The sequence below is a fragment of the Prunus persica genome, chromosome G3, assembly GCF_000346465.2.
Source record: "Prunus persica cultivar Lovell chromosome G3, Prunus_persica_NCBIv2, whole genome shotgun sequence".
NCBI lineage: Eukaryota > Viridiplantae > Streptophyta > Magnoliopsida > Rosales > Rosaceae > Prunus > Prunus persica.
This window is the reverse complement of record NC_034011.1, coordinates 18,691,085-18,709,876: the sequence shown is the minus strand read 5'-3', so window position 1 is coordinate 18,709,876 and position 18,792 is coordinate 18,691,085. Positions and strand designations below refer to the sequence as shown.

The window sequence follows — 18,792 nt, the reverse complement described above, 5'->3', positions numbered from 1 at the left end:
GTTTATTTATTTTTATATAAATGCAAGTAGTGAGGTTCCATCAGATCGTGCTTCCCAACCGATTTTTCATCCATCACCAACCCTTGCAATCTTCAAAGAAATATCCAAATTCTTTGAATACACAAAATAATTGGAAAAGTTACAACTGTGTCATTGAGGAATCTAGATAAATGGACATTAGTCCAGATATATTTCTCCTCAAGGTGCACTTACCTTCTTCTCCATCAAGATATGATTAACGAACTATCGAGGTATATAATCAGATTCATTTTATTTCTAAATAATACTTAGTAATTCATATTTATCGAACAAATCAACGATTCTGATAACAATTACGATTCTCATAATGAACATATGACTAAACGGTCTCTTACTTGATTGATTGCATAAACGATTTTAGAAATTGAATGATTCCAATGATTATGTGTACAATGAGAATTAGTTAATCACAACTTAGTAGATAAACATGTGTAAGTATTGTCCATTTCACTTTACTCATAGTTAAAATTAGTAAATCACAATTGGGTGGACAAAGATGTGTAAGTATTGTCCATTTCACTCCACGCATTTCTTCCCAAACCGTAAAACATCATAAATGTATAGATTTCCAAACCTTTTTTTTTTTGGTTCTAAGTATTATTTACTTCAAACTTTCTTACATGAGGTGAGACCAATGGCGGATCTGTGTAAAGGGCAGAGTGGGTGCCTGCCCATCCAAATTTTTTTTTATTTTTAAAAACCTATATATATATAAGTTATAAGGGCAGCCCAAATTTAAAAACTTAAAAGCTAACCCAATATACGCCCATCCAACTTCCAAGAGGAAGTGGTCCCATATCTTTTGTCTATTCTCTTTTGGCACACCAGCTTTTCTCTCTTCTATTCTACAGACCCAACCCCCTCTATTTGCTGCATCTTCCTATTATATTGGCTAGGCAGTGGTAACTTGGCAAAATCTTCTCCTCTCCTTTCTACAACAACAAGTATTTTATAATTCTCTCATTTTTTCTATATCTTTAATTATAGTTTTAATTTAAAATTCAATATTTTAGAGTTTACTTAGAGATTGAATTATAATTTTGTGATTTTGTTGAAATTAATTAGGGCTTTTATTTTAGGAATTTTGTTGAGATGTTTCAATGTTTGATTTGTTGTTTGTTAATATTGTTGAGATGCTATTATTATGAGAATTTGTTTGATTTTTTGTAGGTATGTTTGATTTAAATTATTCATTTTACATGTTATTCATAAGTTATCTTTCACTATATCGGATCACAATCGGAATCCCAAGAGAACAAAAAATTTGTTCTCTGTTTTTAAGAAAAAGAATGATGGGTCATCATCTAGTACATTGCCTTCTAGCTCTTCTTTATCTATTCCGATATGTGACAAGCAAAATCTTCCCGAATCTCCCATTATCAATAATGCATCGATAATTGAGGAATTTAAGACTTCTAAGTCTCGTAGGGTAAAATTTTAGATTTAATTAGTGATATTTTGTATTACATTTACTTGTGGTTTTTGTTTTTGTTATTAAACTTTTATTTATGTATAGATGTATTTGAGAGTAAGGCTTATTACGTCTTCTCTGATTAGGTGTATCTTTTTCTGATTATTAAAGAAATTCATTTATACAGTCGAGTTTAGTATGTAAATTCCGCCCAATTGACTTTCCAATCTTGAATCCACCACTGGGTAAGACGTATATAAGAGTTGAAAATTGAAACCCATTATTGATGTGAGAAAGTTGGATTCTGAAAAAACCCTTTCCCAAAACACATGAACATGCGTATTGCGTGGTGAAACAGAAAGAGAAAAAAATAGGAGAGAGATTTATCAGTTTTGTTTTTATTTTTTTAAAGAGATAATTATCAGTTAAAGTGGGAGTATACTAGCTAGTGTAGTGGGAGAATGAAGTCAAAAAGTTATTCGAATAAACAAAAAAGGTAGCACTACTAAATGTTTGTTAATTTAAGTCAAGATCATGTTATTCTTAAATTGAGGCAATTACGTACAATTTGAAGCAAACTTAAACTTTGGAAAATATAGGAAGGGCCCATGAGTAGACAAAGTTGAGTTGTTGGGTGCACAATGAAAAAGAAGAGAGGGTCCAAGACCCACATCCACATCAATGGTCTGATCATGATCCAATGCTAATTAGAAAGTCTCTCTCTTACTTGATGTGTTCTTATTCATCATTATTGGAGAGAGAGAGAGAGAGAGAGAGAGAGAGAGAGAGAGAGAGAGATTTATGTACTGGGATAGAAATGCAATCATGCACTAGTCTGATGTCTTATATTATAAGGCTAAAGAATCAAATTTAAATATGTGATTATCCAATTTATATCATATTCATCGATGTAACAGTTACAAACGTGTCCTCAAACAATATGTATAATATAGAAAAATTTCTAAATGTTGATAAATTTATGGATTTTATTTGAATATGTATCTATCTCAACAAAATAAGCTCTTAACTACTTGAGACTTGAAAATAATAATTTGTATTCTCGTAACAATATGTGTAATATAGAAAAATTCTTAAATGTTAGATGAATTTATGGATTTTGTTTGAATATGTATCTATCTCAACATGATAGCTCTTAACTATTTAGAGACTTGAAGAGCAGTGACTTGAATGAAAGGCCAAAAGTAGGTACTTGTCCATTTTAGCTGGGCAATCACAAATTCAGGCATGGGGCCTGTAATAATTGTAATTGACTTGGCCTCTTTCTCTTCGAGAGAGAAGAAGCCTAAAATTAGAACTCAAAACCTCTACGACAAACCAAGATCCCATAGGCTAAACTTCACAAAGGATTGGGAGGGAGAGAGTTAGAAAGAGAAAAAAGAAAAAAAAGAAAATGGAAGTGGGGAAGATGTGGGGACATGTACTGAATGACCAGTCTTTGCATCAAATACATTTTGTACAAAAGTTGATGATGACTTTAAAACCACAATCATGTCATCACAGTTTAAGTGACCATATCAATTACGTACCTTGTGTTTATGGCTCTTAAATTTTATGACTGATAGCATCACGAAGAGTGAACCTTCTATATGCTTTCATTTTCATCATTATATCTTCCTATCTTATCTTCTTATGTGATGGATTAGTTACATGAACGAACGAGATATGAAGAGAGGAAATCGAAACCGAGACAAGAAAGTATTTTTCAACGACAAAATATAAGGTTTATATGCACAATTAATTTATCAATTTTATCTGAGGAGAGAAATAGAAAGAATGACAAACACCTGCATGCAAATTAATTTCTACTAATGAACAAGCATAACATGAGACCAATCTTAAATTTGAATCCCTTAGATGCAAGGCATTTGTAAGTTTATACTGATGGTAGAATACGACTTTATGTTGTCGTCATCCATGACTATATTTTAGTCTAGAGGCATTTGTTTCCAAACTAACTAAAAACAAAAATGGCATGAAATCAAGCAACCCCAACAATAATATCCTAAAGCTAGTAATTTCATCAAACACGAAATTCATCTCCCTATAAATAGAATTGAGCTTGCAAGCAAATATTACTTACAACTCCTAAACCCCAAGCAAGTTTGCAGTCCAAGAAATAAACCCTACAATTCAATATTAATTATTCCGTAATTTAATTTAGAGATCTTTGTTTTTACTTTGTTAGAGGATATTTCAAATATCATACACGAGAATTTGATATTGCTTTACTCAAACAAAAAAGGAAAAAAAAAAAAACACTTTATGTTTGCTCTCTGCATCCTATAGTGCAACTGCAACCCATGATTTAGATGGCAAATCTGCAGAGGCTGTAATTTAAAGTAAAACTTTTAGTCTCCAAAACTTACCTATTCTTAGTTACACCCTCTCTCATTCATTTATCCATATCTAAATTAAATAAATAAAAAAAATACCCAAATTTGGGTTTACGAAACTCTTCTTTTAGACAACTCTCCCCTTACACCCACACCCAATCAATCGCACACAGATACCCAAAAAACACAGAAACAAAGAAAAACAAAACTCAAAACACTTCCTCCAGCTTCCATGGCTTCCTCTTCCATCAAAGCCATCTCCACCACCTCCCCCTTCACAGCCTCCTCCTCACCTTCTTCTCAGCCCCCATCTTCCTCAAAACCCTCCCTCCTTTCCTTCCTCCACACCTCCTCCTCAAACCCCATCTCCTTAAAACTCTCCCATTCCCATTCCCATGCCCATAATTCTCATTCCCATTCTTTTCTCATAACCAACGTTTTGAAAACAGCTGACTCATTCGAGACCTCCGTTTCCAATTCCCAAAACCTCAAGCCAACGTCTTCAGATTCAACCCCGACCATTTTGGTCTCCGAGAAGCTTGGAGAAGCCGGTCTTCAAGTCCTACGTGGCTTTGGCAACTTGGAGTGCGCTTATAACCTCTCTCCTGAGGAGCTCTGCGCCAAGATCTCGACATGCGACGCTTTGATTGTTCGCAGCGGCACCAAGGTAACCAGGCAGGTTTTTGAGGCCGCCAAAGGGAGGTTGAAGGTGGTGGGAAGAGCTGGTGTTGGTATTGACAATGTGGATCTGCAAGCGGCTACGGAGTTCGGATGCCTGGTCGTAAATGCACCCACGGCAAACACCGTGGCCGCTGCAGAGCACGGGATTGCTCTGCTCACTGCCATGTCACGGAATGTTGCACAGGCTGATGCTTCCATCAAAGCTGGTATAAACTATAAACAACATTTTTTTTAAAAATTAATTATAATTTTTAAAATTTTCCAACCCACTTCCTCGTTTATGGGAACAAGACCTTAGGTAAATTGGATATTTTTTTGCCAGCGAAATTTCAAATTTAGTTTACAACGTTTCATACTCGCCCTTATATTTGCTAAGCGAAACTATATTTGGGTTCATTACAAAAATTTTAAGCAAGAAAAAAGTCCAAATTTTGTTTCTTTTAGCTTCAAATTGGCATAATATAAATTAGTGGCATATGCTTTGTTGTTGATAAATAAGAAATTTGCCCTTGGGATTGAGGATCTAAGCTTTAAGATATACTCGATGGGTCAATTTTCTCACTAGATGCAAAGTACGCTCTCTTGAGCAAAATAATTGATCTGGATGGTAAAAGTAATTGTTCTTTGCTATAACTATCTGAGTTTGCTGAGTTTGATGACACAAATCATGCCGGGGTCGAATTTCCGCTTTTGTACTGTTTTCAATTCATTGAATTGTAGTGGTGGTTGTTGGCAAAAAAAGAAAAAGAACTGTAGTGGTGGTTGGGCATTGAATCTATGCGATCTGTCGCTTTCTGGGTAGAAACGTGATTGTCCTGCCTGAGCAAGTGAACAAAAATGTTCAAATATATTTGACTGTGGGATGCTATTGAACTGACAAAAACCGGAGGTGGTGGGTGCACATGATTCACATGTGAGCATAGCCATTTTTATTTTTATTTTTTATTTTTCCAAGTAAAATCAGAATCAAATTGTGTCAGATATTCATCTAGCTAGTTATAACTTCTGAAAACGCACAGGGTTGCTTTTCAAGTGTTGGGTTTCTGATATGGGATCTTAGCAAATGAGGCAGTGTTTAATTTGTGCTTGTCTCATGTTGTGTTAATTCAGAATGAATGCTAAGATTAAAATTTGATTGTTGTGGACCAAACATGGTGACTGGTGACTGGTGACTATTGGCTTTCCTTTGATGCTCTAGATAGACTGCTAACGTGCAGATAAGGCTAACTTAAATGATGGTCTTCTGCAGGAAAATGGCTACGAAACAAGTACGTTGGTGTCTCTCTGGTTGGGAAGACATTAGCAGTAATGGGATTCGGAAAAGTTGGATCAGAAGTTGCTAGACGTGCAAAAGGCTTGGGAATGAATGTTATTTCACATGATCCATATGCCCCAGCTGACAGAGCCCGTGCCGTCGGTGTGGATTTGGTCTCTTTTGAGCAGGCCATTGCCACTGCAGATTTCATCTCACTGCATATGCCTCTCACCCCTGCCACATCAAAGGTGTTCAATGATGAAACATTTGCAAAGATGAAGAAGGGAGTTCGTATCATTAACGTTGCCAGGGGCGGCGTCATTGACGAAGATGCATTAGTGAGAGCCCTTGAAAGTGGAGTTGTTGCCCAGGTAATATATTTCTCTAATTTAAATTTACGTCAAGGTTGACCAAGTTAAACAAACATGGAAGCATAGCATGTTTGTTCAAAATCACTTCGATTCGCAGGGAGGGAAAAATACTGTCTATATGTTGTGTTCATGATCCACATTTCCTGATTTGTCTGCAGATGTTTTCAGCATTCTTTTGATCTATGCTGAATTTCTGTTATGTCTTTTATAACGTTTTGGAACAGGCTGCACTTGATGTGTTCACAGAGGAGCCTCCACCGAAAGATAGCAAGTTGGTGCAACATGAGAATGTCACTCTCACACCTCATCTTGGAGCTAGCACAAAGGAAGCACAGGTATCTTTAATTTCTCCTATACAAATTTTTGTTGAAAGATATCTGATTAATTCTTTAAGTAATCGAATTTTGGGTATGAAACCTGATATTTCAGGAAGGTGTAGCCATTGAAATAGCAGAGGCTGTAGTTGGAGCTTTGAAAGGGGAACTTTCTGCAACTGCCGTCAACGCTCCCATGGTCCCTCCTGAGGTACATGATGCACAATGTGCATCCTTCCCATCTCCAATAAATTATACTTATTCATAGCAGAAGATTAATTGAGCACAAAACATCCTTCATGTTCTCAGGTTCTGTCTGAGTTGTCTCCTTACGTTGTGCTAGCTGAGAAGCTTGGTAAGTTGGCTGTCCAACTAGTAGCGGGAGGGAGTGGAATCACATCAGTGAGGGTGGTTTACAAATCAGCTCGGGACCCCGATGACTTGGACACCAGACTTCTCAGGGCCATGATCACTAAGGGCATCATTGAACCGATATCCGCCTCCTTCATCAATCTAGTCAATGCAGATTTCGTCGCGAAGCAGAAAGGCCTGCGCATAAGCGAGGAAAGGGTAGCTGTAGATTCATCTCCTGGGTTTCCTGTTGATTCAATCCAGGTGCAAATATACAATGTGGAGTCTAAATTTGCAAGTTCTGTTTCGGAGAGTGGAAGCATAAGCATTGAGGGGAAAGTAAAGTATGGGGAGCCACATCTGACATGCTTGGGATCCTTTGGTGTGGATGTGAGCCTGGAAGGAAACCTCATTCTGTGCCGGCAAGTGGATCAACCCGGCATGATAGGCCGGGTGGGGAACATACTTGGGAATGATAATGTGAATGTGAGCTTTATGAGTGTGGGAAGAACAGTGCAGAAGAAGGCCTTAATGGCAATTGGTGTGGATGAGGAACCAAACAAAAGGACTTTGGAAAAAATAGGGAAGGTGCCTGATATTGAAGAGTTTGTGTTCCTCAATCTATAGTTTCTGGTATAGAATAATACCCTTGGCTGCAGCTGTGAATTTAATATCAGATGGTGAAAAATTCTGCCAACCTGATATATGGCAGAAGTGAGGGTCTTGGAATTGCTATTTAGTTAGTTTTTGCAATTCTTTACCTGCTTTCAGTGATTGTTATGGCCGCTGCCATTGTTGTTGTTCCATTATTGCCTATGCTTGTGTAGTAGTTAGTAGAAGTAATTCTTCTGCTGGGTTTGTGAACTTATTTGTATTCAGCTGTTGTATGAGCTTTCTTAAGTTTCCTTCCCTCCTAGTAATTCTACTGAAGTTGCTCTTTCAAAGTTTCAAGTGCATATTCTAAAAACTCACTAATCGGTTAGCACTTGAGCCCCCTTGTGTATAATTGGATCTACTCTTGCTCCGGGGTTTTATTTCTTAATGATGAAGGAGGGAGAGAGCTAGGCTGTGGTGAAAAGGCAATAATGCCCTTGCACACACCCAGCAAGTGCGTGTTAACGGAATTTGACCAATTGGACTTGATTTGCTGATGGCGCGAATTGTGATGAAGAAATTGGGAAAAATGTAATCACTAAAATCAAAATACAGTATTACCAAGTTCATATATCATAACATAAATTATTAATACTATCTTTCAGGGGTGGGCATCAATCCGGCCGAACAAATAAAATCGGTTGAATCAAACCATAATTACCAGTTTGGTTTGATTTTGATTAAGAAAAAGTCAAACAGTTTAAAAATCAAACCGGACCGTACATAGTTTGGTTTGGTTTTGAGCTTTTGTAAACTGGCTTAAACCAAACCGGACCGTTTATGTGTATATTTATTTATTTATATTTTATTATACATGTGTAATACTCTAATTAATCAATAACTATATATGAATATTTGAATTGAGCTATATTAGTTAGTGAAATAGGAAGTTTTTATGATATTTTGAGCTTTATGATGGTTTCGTACTATAGAAAATGATTTAAAAAATGTACTAAGTTGTGAATTTTTTGGTTGTAATTGGGTTAATAATGTTGAAAAAATGCAAAACGAAAGAGAATTGGGCTTATGCCCAAACCGGCCGAAATCAAACCAAACCAATCCGTCTTAAATTGGTTTAGTTTGGTTCAGTTTTCTTTATAACTTTTATCTAAATCGAACCAAACCAAACCGTCATATTATAATTGATTCGGCCGTAATTTTGAGATGAAACCGACCCAATCTAGACCGTGCCCACTCCTACTATCTTCTAGCGACACTGAAAAATTTCAATTGATCAAGGCCGGAACAAAAAAAATTATACAAAAACGTAAAATATTATGAACCACACGATCTTATCTTAGCCACGTGTCATCACACGGTTAAAGATGAGGTAGGAGAAGTAGAGGTTCTACTTCCAACAGTTTCAGTTCTCCCCAATCCCAATTCGGCGATTCCCAATCGCGCTCGCGGCAAAACCCATTCCAAAATCTCGACTTGTACCTTCGAAAAATCTCAACTCTCTCTCTGTCTCTCTCTAGGGTTTTGGGAACAAATCGACATGGCCGGCGCTGGGATCCACCCATACCACCAGCAATGGCCTCCGGCAGCCGGTCCTCCGCCGCCTCCTCCGGTAGTCCCCGCTGTCGCTCCTCCTCCTCCTCACTACCTCGTCGACAACCCTAACCGGCCCGCCACCGACGAGGTCCGGACCATTTTCATTACGGGTCTACCCGAGGATGTAAAGGAGAGAGAGATACAGAACCTATTGAGGTGGTTGCCGGGTTACGAGGCTTCCCAGGTCAACCACAAAGGCGAGAAGCCTATGAGTTTTGCTCTCTTTTCCACTGCTCAGCAAGCCATTGCTGCCAAAGACGCCCTTCAGGTTAGCTTTGTATAATTATCTATGGTTTTCTTATGTTTTATCTTTTTTAATTTTAAATGTTCAAGTTTTGAGTTTTTGTTGGATTTTGCGGTTTAGGGAATGATTTTCGATTCGGAGTCAAAGGCGGTGCTGCACACGGAGATGGCAAAGAAGAATCTTTTTGTTAAAAGAGGTGAGGATGAGGTGCAATTTGTTACTGTTTTGAGTTGAATCGGAGACGTTATTTGTTTTCAATATGTTGTGAGGAAGCTAGTCCAGAAAATATGATCTACATTCATAGGGCATGTGGAGTGATCAATGGCTTTTGTTTCAAACTCGATTTTGATTTTGGAAAAGGAGAGAAGTCTTGTTTTCAGTAATGTGTAAATATTGGGTTCTGTGACTCCTGTTTATCATTACCACACTATGGTCGTTCAGATCATAATGTCAATAGTTTCCAGTTAGCTGTTGCGAGTTTGAATGTAGTGTGTTATGATGCGCTAATATGAGTTGGAAACTGTAGGAATCGTAGCGGATGCAAATGCTTATGATCAAAGTAAACGATTGCGAACTGGTGGTGACTACACGCAGGCTGGTTATAGCAGTCCATCTCCTTTTCATCCTCCTCCACCACCTGTTTGGGGGCCACATGGGTAATTGAACATTTGCTCATCTATTTTCCTGCCTGATTTGTTGTTATTCTTTTAAAAAGCGGTGTATATTAGAAGGGAAAATATATACTCTGAAAAAAAATAAAAATCAGTCGTTTCTGCTGCTCAACGGATCATATATTTCCCTTTCCAGATACATCTCATTTTCTCATGTGAATGTTGCTTATGTGGCCCAGGTATATGGCTCCACCACCTCCTCCATATGATCCATATGGTGGTTATCCTGTTCCTCCAGTACCAATGCCCCCTTCTGCTCCTGTACCAGCACCTAGTAGTTATGTACCTGTTCTGGTAATCCACTGTGCCATATGTTTATTCATATTATTGTACTAAAAATTTAAAGAATTTTTCTTAGTTAGTGTTAGTGTTATGTAGCTTATTTTGTTTGTGTTTCCCAATTTCTTTCTTCGTGTTTGCTGTAATTTTGTTGTTTCAGATCTGTCAAATTTTTTTATTTATATTTATTTATTTTTTCTGAATGTTGGCTTTTCATGATGAGTGATGTCCATAATTTGTTCTTTTTTTGTGATGCTTCTTGTGATTCCTGCAGAATACAAAAGATAACCCACCGTGCAATACCTTATTTATTGGAAATCTTGGAGAGAGCATTAATGAGGAAGAACTGAGGGGCCTTTTCAACTCGTATGAACATCTCATCTCTGCTTATCTTGCAATGTGTTTCATCTCTTTGTTTCACAGTAAAGATGTCCACTAAATTGGATAATCTTTTGTTAATTTCATGATTTTTGGTCTTGCAGACAACCTGGATTTAAGCAAATGAAGGTCTTGAGACAAGAAAGGCATACTGTTTGCTTCATTGAGTTTGAAGTGAGTAATGGTTATTCAGCAGTTATGCATTGGTCATTAACCTTTCATGTTGAGATATGTATTTTGAGTACATGCCCTTTTTCTATATTTTCTAAAAGGATTTTCCGCATAATACGTGCAGGATGTAAACAGTGCCTCCAATGTACACCACAGTTTGCAGGGTGCTGTTATCCCCAGTTCGGGCTCTGTAGGCATGAGAATACAATATCCTTTTAAAGTTTTGTTTTGGCTGATCTTTTGTTTTTTCTTTTTGAACTTTTATATATTAATTGCACTCTGCAAGCACTGGTTAGCATAGTTACAATGTGTGCTACCTGGGTACTAGACTCTCTTGAAGGCACCGCCCTGACTAGTTGCTAAATGCTAATCACTCAAGTGACCTTCAACCATTTCAGAACATTGTTATCTAGGATGAATTTTTTTTTTTGGGTAAGAAACAGAACCATTCATTAGAAATAAAAGTGAAGTGGTGCAAAATTAATGAATAAGGAGTGCACTACTGGAAGAAAACTAAACATGCAACCTACAGGAAGAATTCAATCCTCGGAAAGTAGAAGTACAAGATGCTTTCCAATCTTACAAAATAACAGACAAAGATAACTCCCATCACATTCTCAAATACCCTACCTTTCAACCCATCAAAACCGAGAAAGTTGCCATCGTAGGTTATTAAATCTAATGTTGGTGAGTCCAATGCATCAGGTTCTTGCTTTTCATTTATGTGGTATTTGTTGGAACAGAAGTAGCTTTAATTTTTCATCTTGGTTCCCAGATGTATGGTATTTCTGGTTTAGTGGCGTGCAAAAGTTATCATGTGTGCTCACTTACTTTATAGTCTCGTGAATTGCATTTGCTGTTTGTTGTGTGTGCGATTTCTTAATGTTAACCTTAGAGAGATATTTATGTAAAGGGTTTGCATGTAGAGCACAGTGATATTTCTTTTTTCTCTGGTATACCATAGAGATATCTAATTTGCTAAGATATGAATGTGTTCACTGGATGATGTATATATGTTGCTTGTGACTTGTCCATGTTCCTTTTTATGATTCGTAATTTATGTGTTTTTCCTTGACCTATAAATACATATTCGAAGAACCCATTTGGGAAAAGGAAGGATGGGAACCACCCTGGTGCTGTCCCTGCTGCCAATGGAGCTCCACCGGCTATGACATACCAGTAGCTTGAAGGGGATGTACTCTGTTTTTTATGCTACCGACAAATACAACCACATGATAGGATGCATCTTGCAGCTGTTGCATGCATCCATTTCATCCTCACGTCATCAGCATTAGCATCTCTCCTCATGTGAATGAATGCACATAGTGGCATCATGAACATAACATTTGTCCATGTTATAACGTTTTTGTGACATGCATTTTTCAGAAGTATGTGTTAATGCCTGGATATTAGGGGCATAAATATTGTTATCATCTGTAGGATGAGTGGTGCATGGGTCTGCAGATCTGTTGGATTTGTGTTTGTTTTGCTTCATATTAAATTGCTGCACATCAAAATTAGGAATGGCCATCTATAGAGGCATCTTTCTATCTTACATTTTTTTTCTTTCTACATAGGTTTGAGTGATGACTTATATCAACAGTTCATCTGAAGGTGGTTCCCGGTTCTCTATCATGACATAACTTTTTTAGGATGTGGAAACTTAGGAAATCACACCATTATCATGCTTTCCTTTCCATAACCATTGTCATTTCCATCACCACGACATACTATAATCTTAGATTAGTCATAGGTCATCGTTTAAGCGAGGTGCTAGTAATGCTGTTTTTAACATTCAAGATGTTGGACGCATAAATCTTGAGAAGATGTTGGGTATTATATGCTGTGTGGTTTATATACAGGATTTTCCAATACAAAATGACAAAGCTCTATTCATATGAGGAGATCAGGTGTCTGCAGCGGCTCTTTTTTTTCAGGTAATATTACTTCACTAGGCAAGGTTACTGTCAGACACACCTTATGTATGGAGGTTTGATTCACGATCATCAAGCCGCCTAAAGATTAATAAGACTTTTTGACATTTATCAACGAGAGGAATTTGGGAACGGATCATGACAATACTTTGGTATTAGAAGTTTGAAGCAAATATGATTGAACTATTCATGGGTCCTTCCTTGAGATGACATTAATTGCTTTGTAAGTGAAATGAAATGTAGGTTGTGAATAAGAATTAATTTGGAGAGTGAAAATAAAAAGGAGGAAACATTTTGAAATAGTTTTGCATTTCTTGGTTCACTTTCTGCATGCTCTATGGTTCCCTTTATCTTGGCCATAGCCGTTGATTTGTCTCTTTGCTTTTGCACTTCTGTATGTGCTTGTTAGATGTGCACGAAAGAGTGAAGGGGTGTTATTTTTCTTGAAAAAACAGTGGGATTGTTGCTCAATCGGCAATACACGAAACATTGGTCAAGGAAAAATAAGGATACTCTTTTACGTTCATAAGTTTCCATAAAAAGTTGCAAAATTACAATCCTATCTTATGCATGAGATGCACGAAGTCAAGATTGTGTTTTCAAAAAAATAAAAAATAAAAAAGCTTAATCCAATAAACCACCTTTGCCATTGAAAACAAACTTCTCTATCTCACCTACTATACTTTTGTTTTTCCACTTGGAAGTCTTAATCTCAACAACCAATGGTATAAAAAATAAAAATAAAAATAAATTAGTCACTTGCTATTTTATTTTTAAACAAAAAATTTTAAAATTGAAGTCAATCTCGACTTTCCATCTTCAAAGAGTAAACAATTGGTACGGAAGTTCCTTTCCATCTTCAAAGAATAAACAAAAGACGCTCGCTGTTTTGTCATTTTACAGATAAAATAAAACTTTTCTGATGTCATATAAGCTCTTCTTATCTAAATGGAACTTTATTTTAAATAATCTCATCTCATGAGATGTGTTTAGGGAATATAATATTTATTTCATAGCATTAGTGGAAAAGTGGGTTAAACTCTCCCTCTCCTATCCAAGTGTACCCGGGTTCGATTCACCTAGGAGACAATCTTGAGGCAACCCAATATAATACTCTCCCTCCCCTCCCTAGAGAATGACAAAAAAAGAAAACAAAAAAGAAAAGAAAAAAAAAAGGCACAAATTGAGAATTCAATTGCAAGGAAATAATGCATTAAATTTAGATTTTCAATGCATTTTCCTTATTTACCTCAAAGGAGAAAATCTACACAACAAAAAAAGTAATAAATGTCAAAGGACTTACATTTACAAAAAACACGTGAACTAAACTCAATGACAACTAATCGTTTTGGACCTAGATTTAATAAGCTCTATTTATTTTCCAAATATAATTTAAAAATGATTCTTCTACTAGATACTTTAATAGGATAACATTAGCTGTCGACATACAATATTAAAAGAATGCTGCTAAACGAACTCTAAAATTAACGAAAATCATTAACTAAGTACCCTAAAATTAATAGAGTGCTTCAAATTTCATAGATAGCACAAGTATTCCATTTTTTGTAACATAAATATAATAATTATGATGGCTTTTTGCTCATTTGGCTTCTTCCAACACAAAGTATTCCATTTTTTGTTTACTCAGGTAATTTTAGAATTTGTTTAGCAGCACTCTATTAAAATGGAATACTTGTGCTATCTATGAAATGTAAAATTGCTTCAATGAAATTTATGTTTCTTTTAAACCACCCTTTTTTTGGATTACCCAACCCATTCACCAAAATAAAAATAAAAATAAAAATAACCCTGGTTTTCTCCTTTCTTGAGAGTTGCTTGCTTCCCTCCACAAATAAGGGCCCACACCAAGTAGATGCTGGGGGCATATAATCCAATAGAAATATTTTAGTTACATGGGGTCAACCTCAGCAACACAACAAAAGTCCGCCCTCAACCTCAGCAACACATAAAGTCTGCTCCCAACCTCAGCAACACATAAAGTCTGCTCCCAACCTCAGCAACACAATAAAAGTCTGCTCTCAACCTCAGCAACACAATAAAGTCTGCTCCAATATCTTATTGAAGCACAAACTGAAAAGCCAACCCAACATACCCATTCTCTCTCTCTCACTACATTTTCCACTCTGCTTCCAACTCATTTCAGGCTTTGCAAAGGCAAGTTCAATCTGCATGCTGGGTCTTCTTGAGAGCTTACAGCAGCTGGCTTTGCATTGCTGACAGTAAAGCTCATATTTTTACCGAGTAATTTTCTTCAACTCATTAGAAAGCATGCAGCTTTATCTGTTCAATTTTTTGTTGTTGTTGTGCTTGTCTGTGTCCATATCCACTGTATCTAGTTTGAACTCTGATGGGGTGGCTTTGTTGTCACTCTCCAAGCATTGGACCTCTGTCCCTGCTTCCATATCCTCAAGCTGGAATGCTTCTGATTCCACTCCATGCCAATGGGTTGGGATAGAATGTGACAATGACCACAATGTGGTTTCCCTGAAGCTCACTGGTTATGGAATTTCTGGTCAATTGGGACCTGAAATTAGCAGATTTAGGTACTTGAAGATTCTTGATTTGAGTGTTAACAAATTTTCTGGCAAAATTCCAACAGAATTGGCCAATTGTAGTCTTCTTGAAAACTTGGACTTGTATGAAAATGGCTTTTCTGGTGAAATTCCTGAATCCTTCTTTGCAATTCCTGCCTTAGCTTATGTGCATCTGTATAGTAACCGTTTGAATGGTTCCATCCCTGGAAATGTTGGGAATCTGAGTGAGCTTGTGCATCTGGATTTATATGAGAATCAGTTTTCAGGAGTCATTCCTTCATCCGTTGGAAACTGTAGTAAATTGGAGGACTTGTATTTGGCTGAGAACCAGTTGATAGGAGAACTTCCTAAGAGTCTGAACAAGCTTGAGAACCTGGTATATCTAGATGTGGCTAACAATAGTCTTGAGGGTAGCATTCCCTTGGGTTCAGGTACTTGCAAGAATTTAATTTACTTGGATTTTTCATACAATAAGTTTAGTGGAGGTATTCCACCAGGACTTGGAAATTGTAGTAATTTAACACAATTTTCTGCTGTGGGTAGCAATTTAGAGGGGACTATTCCATCTTCCTTTGGCCAACTCAAGTACCTTTCCATCCTGTACCTTCCTCTAAATCATTTGTCTGGTAAAATACCTCCTGAACTTGGCAAGTGTGAATCCTTGAAGGAACTACACTTGTATACAAACCAACTAGTGGGAGAAATTCCTGGTGAATTGGGGATGCTGACTCAATTACAGGACCTTAAATTATTTGAGAATCGGTTAACTGGTGAAATTCCAGTTAGCATATGGAAGATTCAAAGTCTTCAGCATATCCTTGTGTACAATAATAGCCTCACCGGGGAACTGCCTGTAGTGATGACTGAGTTGAAGCAGCTAAAAAATATATCATTGTTCAACAACCTGTTTTTTGGAGTTATACCTCAAACTTTGGGGATTAACAGCAGTTTGTGGCTGTTAGATTTTACCAATAATAAGTTCACTGGTAAAATCCCTCCAAGTCTTTGCCGTGGAAAGCAGTTATGGAAGTTGAATATGGGTTTCAATCGAATTCAAGGTACCATTCCTTCTGATGTTGGAAATTGCTCTAGTCTAAGCAGGTTGAAACTGGGACACAATAACCTCACTGGGGTTCTACCACAGTTTGCAAAAAATTCAAGACTTTTATATATGGACATCAGCAACAATGAGATTAGTGGAGAAATCCCATCTATCTTGGGAAATTGTAGCAATCTCACAACCATCAATTTGTCCATAAACAAGTTAACAGGAGGTATACCCCAGGAGCTAGGGAATCTTGAAGAGCTTCGTTCTTTGATTCTTTTCAAGAACAATTTGGTTGGTCCTCTACCTCCTCAGCTTTCAAAGTGTACCAAAATGGATAAGTTTGACGTGGGATCAAATTTGTTGAATGGTTCCATTCCATCGAGTTTGAGAAGTTGGACAGATTTATCAACACTGATTTTAAGTGACAATAGTTTTACTGGAGAAATTCCACGTTTCTTCACAGAGTTTGAAAAACTTATAGAGCTACGACTTGGTGGAAATTTGTTTGCAGGTGCGATTCCCTCATCAATCGGAGCATTGGTTAGTCTATCATATGCATTGAATCTTAGCAATAATGCATTGACAGGTCGGATTCCTTCAGAGCTTGGGAAGTTGACAAGCCTACAACAACTCGATCTATCTCATAACAATTTGACAGGGACTTTAAAAGCTCTTGATCATATGATTTCATTGACTGAGGTGGATGTTTCAGACAATAACTTCACAGGTTCAGTACCAGAGACGTTTATGAAGCTGTTGAACTCATCATCATTATCATTTTTGGGCAATCCCTACCTATGTGTCAGTTACCTTCCATTATGTGGCTCAACTTGTGGAAGAAACAACAGTTTTAAGCTGTGCAACCGTCAATTAAGCAATCATAAAGGCCTTAGTAAAGTAGAAATTGCATTTACAGCCCTGGGGTCTTCATTATTCGTTGTTTTTGTGCTTTATGGACTGGTTTATATGTTCCTCTTACGCAAAAAGACCAAGCAGGAACTTGAGGTCTCTGCTCAAGACAGGCTGTCTTCCCTACTCAAGGAAGTAATGGAGGCCACAGAAAATCTTAATGATCAATATATCATTGGGAAAGGAGCCCATGGAACTGTCTATAAGGCCTTTTTGGCTCCAGACAAAGATTATGCCGTCAAGAAGCTTGTATTTGCAGGGCATGAAGGAACGCGTTCAAGCATGGTTAGAGAAATTCAAACCCTGGGGACGATAAGGCATCGAAATCTAGTTAAATTGGAAGACTTCTGGTTGAGAAAGGACCATGGTTTAATCTTGTACAGGTACATGGAAAATGGGAGCCTTCATGATGCTCTACATGAAATTAAACCCCCACCAACTCTTGAGTGGATTGTCCGCTACAGGATAGCACTTGGAACTGCATACGGTTTGGAGTATCTCCATTTTGATTGTGACCCCCGTATAGTTCATCGAGATGTAAAACCAATGAACATTCTCTTAGACTCTGATATGGAGCCTCATGTCGCTGATTTTGGTATTGCTAAACTTTTGGATCAGTCTTCTGCATCAACGGCGTCCGCTGCAGTTGTGGGTACAACTGGATATATTGCACCAGGTATTGGTTCTAGTTTCATTTTCAGCAGCAATGTTTCTATATTCATGTATACAATGAACTAAAGTATCTGCCATGTTTTGTGACAGAAAATGCATCTAGACCATCAACGAGTGTGGAATCTGATGTGTACAGTTATGGGGTTGTTTTACTTGAGCTGATAACTAGGAAGAAGGCATTGGATCCAGCATTTGGGGAGCAAACTGACATTGTAGGATGGGCTAGGTCAGCGTGGAGCAACACAGAAGACATTGATCAGATCGTTGATTCAAGCCTTAAGGAGGAACTCCCGCATTCAAATATAATCGACCAAGTTGTGGATGTGCTTATGGTGGCTTTCAGATGTACTGATAAAAATCCTAGAAAGAGACCGACGATGAGAGATGTTATCCAGCAATTATTAGATGCAAATCCCCAAGTGAGAAAAAGAAGGATATTGAATCCTCGTAATGGTTTGTCCTAATTGGTATCTGTTTTCTGCTCTAGTTTAGTCCTAGTGTATGTAGCAAAGGAACAGATCTTCCGTTGTATCACTATAAAAACATAGAGTCAAGTTTTAGTAAAAAAAGCTTAAAAGCAATGCCAAGAGATATGAACGTGAGAAAACTGAAAGATACTCGAGATCTTTTTGAGAATATCTTCCTTTGGTCCTTCAAATGTTAAACTTACAAATCATTTTACCCATATGCTAAATTATCCAATACTTTGGTTCTTTTTTTCTCTTGGATAAAGGGGCATTTACCTTACAAATCTTTAATTCATATTCAACTTCCAAATAACAAGAACATTCAAATAGAACAGAGCCGTGGAGAAAAATATAATGAGGTTGCTTGTGGTGCAAGGTAATCATCTTATCCCTCCTCCCTCTTACATCGTGAATCTTTTCGAAATGGTCAGCCTGAAAATCGTGAAAATCTATTCATTTGAGGATTTTCCAATACAAAAT

The 18,792-nt window shown here is 37.2% G+C and overlaps 3 protein-coding genes across 4 annotated transcripts; all 3 read left to right on the top strand.

Moving 5' to 3' along the window:
* On the top strand, positions 3,574 to 7,720 carry LOC18782923 (D-3-phosphoglycerate dehydrogenase 2, chloroplastic). Its single transcript, XM_007217567.2, has 5 exons — positions 3,574 to 4,691; positions 5,735 to 6,111; positions 6,336 to 6,446; positions 6,541 to 6,636; positions 6,735 to 7,720. The coding sequence occupies exons 1-5, from the start codon at positions 4,037 to 4,039 to the stop codon at positions 7,401 to 7,403; spliced, it is 1,908 nt and encodes a 635-aa protein (XP_007217629.1). The 5' UTR covers positions 3,574 to 4,036; the 3' UTR covers positions 7,404 to 7,720.
* On the top strand, positions 8,790 to 12,284 carry LOC18784249 (U1 small nuclear ribonucleoprotein A). The gene is made up of 8 exons (XM_020559696.1): positions 8,790 to 9,252; positions 9,349 to 9,424; positions 9,755 to 9,884; positions 10,079 to 10,193; positions 10,453 to 10,544; positions 10,661 to 10,730; positions 10,852 to 10,934; positions 11,814 to 12,284. The coding sequence occupies exons 1-8, from the start codon at positions 8,929 to 8,931 to the stop codon at positions 11,908 to 11,910; spliced, it is 987 nt and encodes a 328-aa protein (XP_020415285.1). The 5' UTR covers positions 8,790 to 8,928; the 3' UTR covers positions 11,911 to 12,284.
* Positions 13,060 to 18,539, top strand: LOC18783919 (receptor-like protein kinase). 2 transcript variants are annotated; one of them, XM_020559695.1, is made up of 3 exons: positions 13,060 to 16,775; positions 16,851 to 17,849; positions 17,936 to 18,539. In XM_020559695.1, the coding sequence occupies exons 1-3, from the start codon at positions 14,951 to 14,953 to the stop codon at positions 18,307 to 18,309; spliced, it is 3,198 nt and encodes a 1,065-aa protein (XP_020415284.1). In that variant the 5' UTR covers positions 13,060 to 14,950; the 3' UTR covers positions 18,310 to 18,539. The 2 variants fall into 2 exon arrangements, with proteins under 2 accessions (XP_020415284.1, XP_007217616.1); XM_007217554.2 differs by having other exon boundaries at positions 13,060 to 17,849.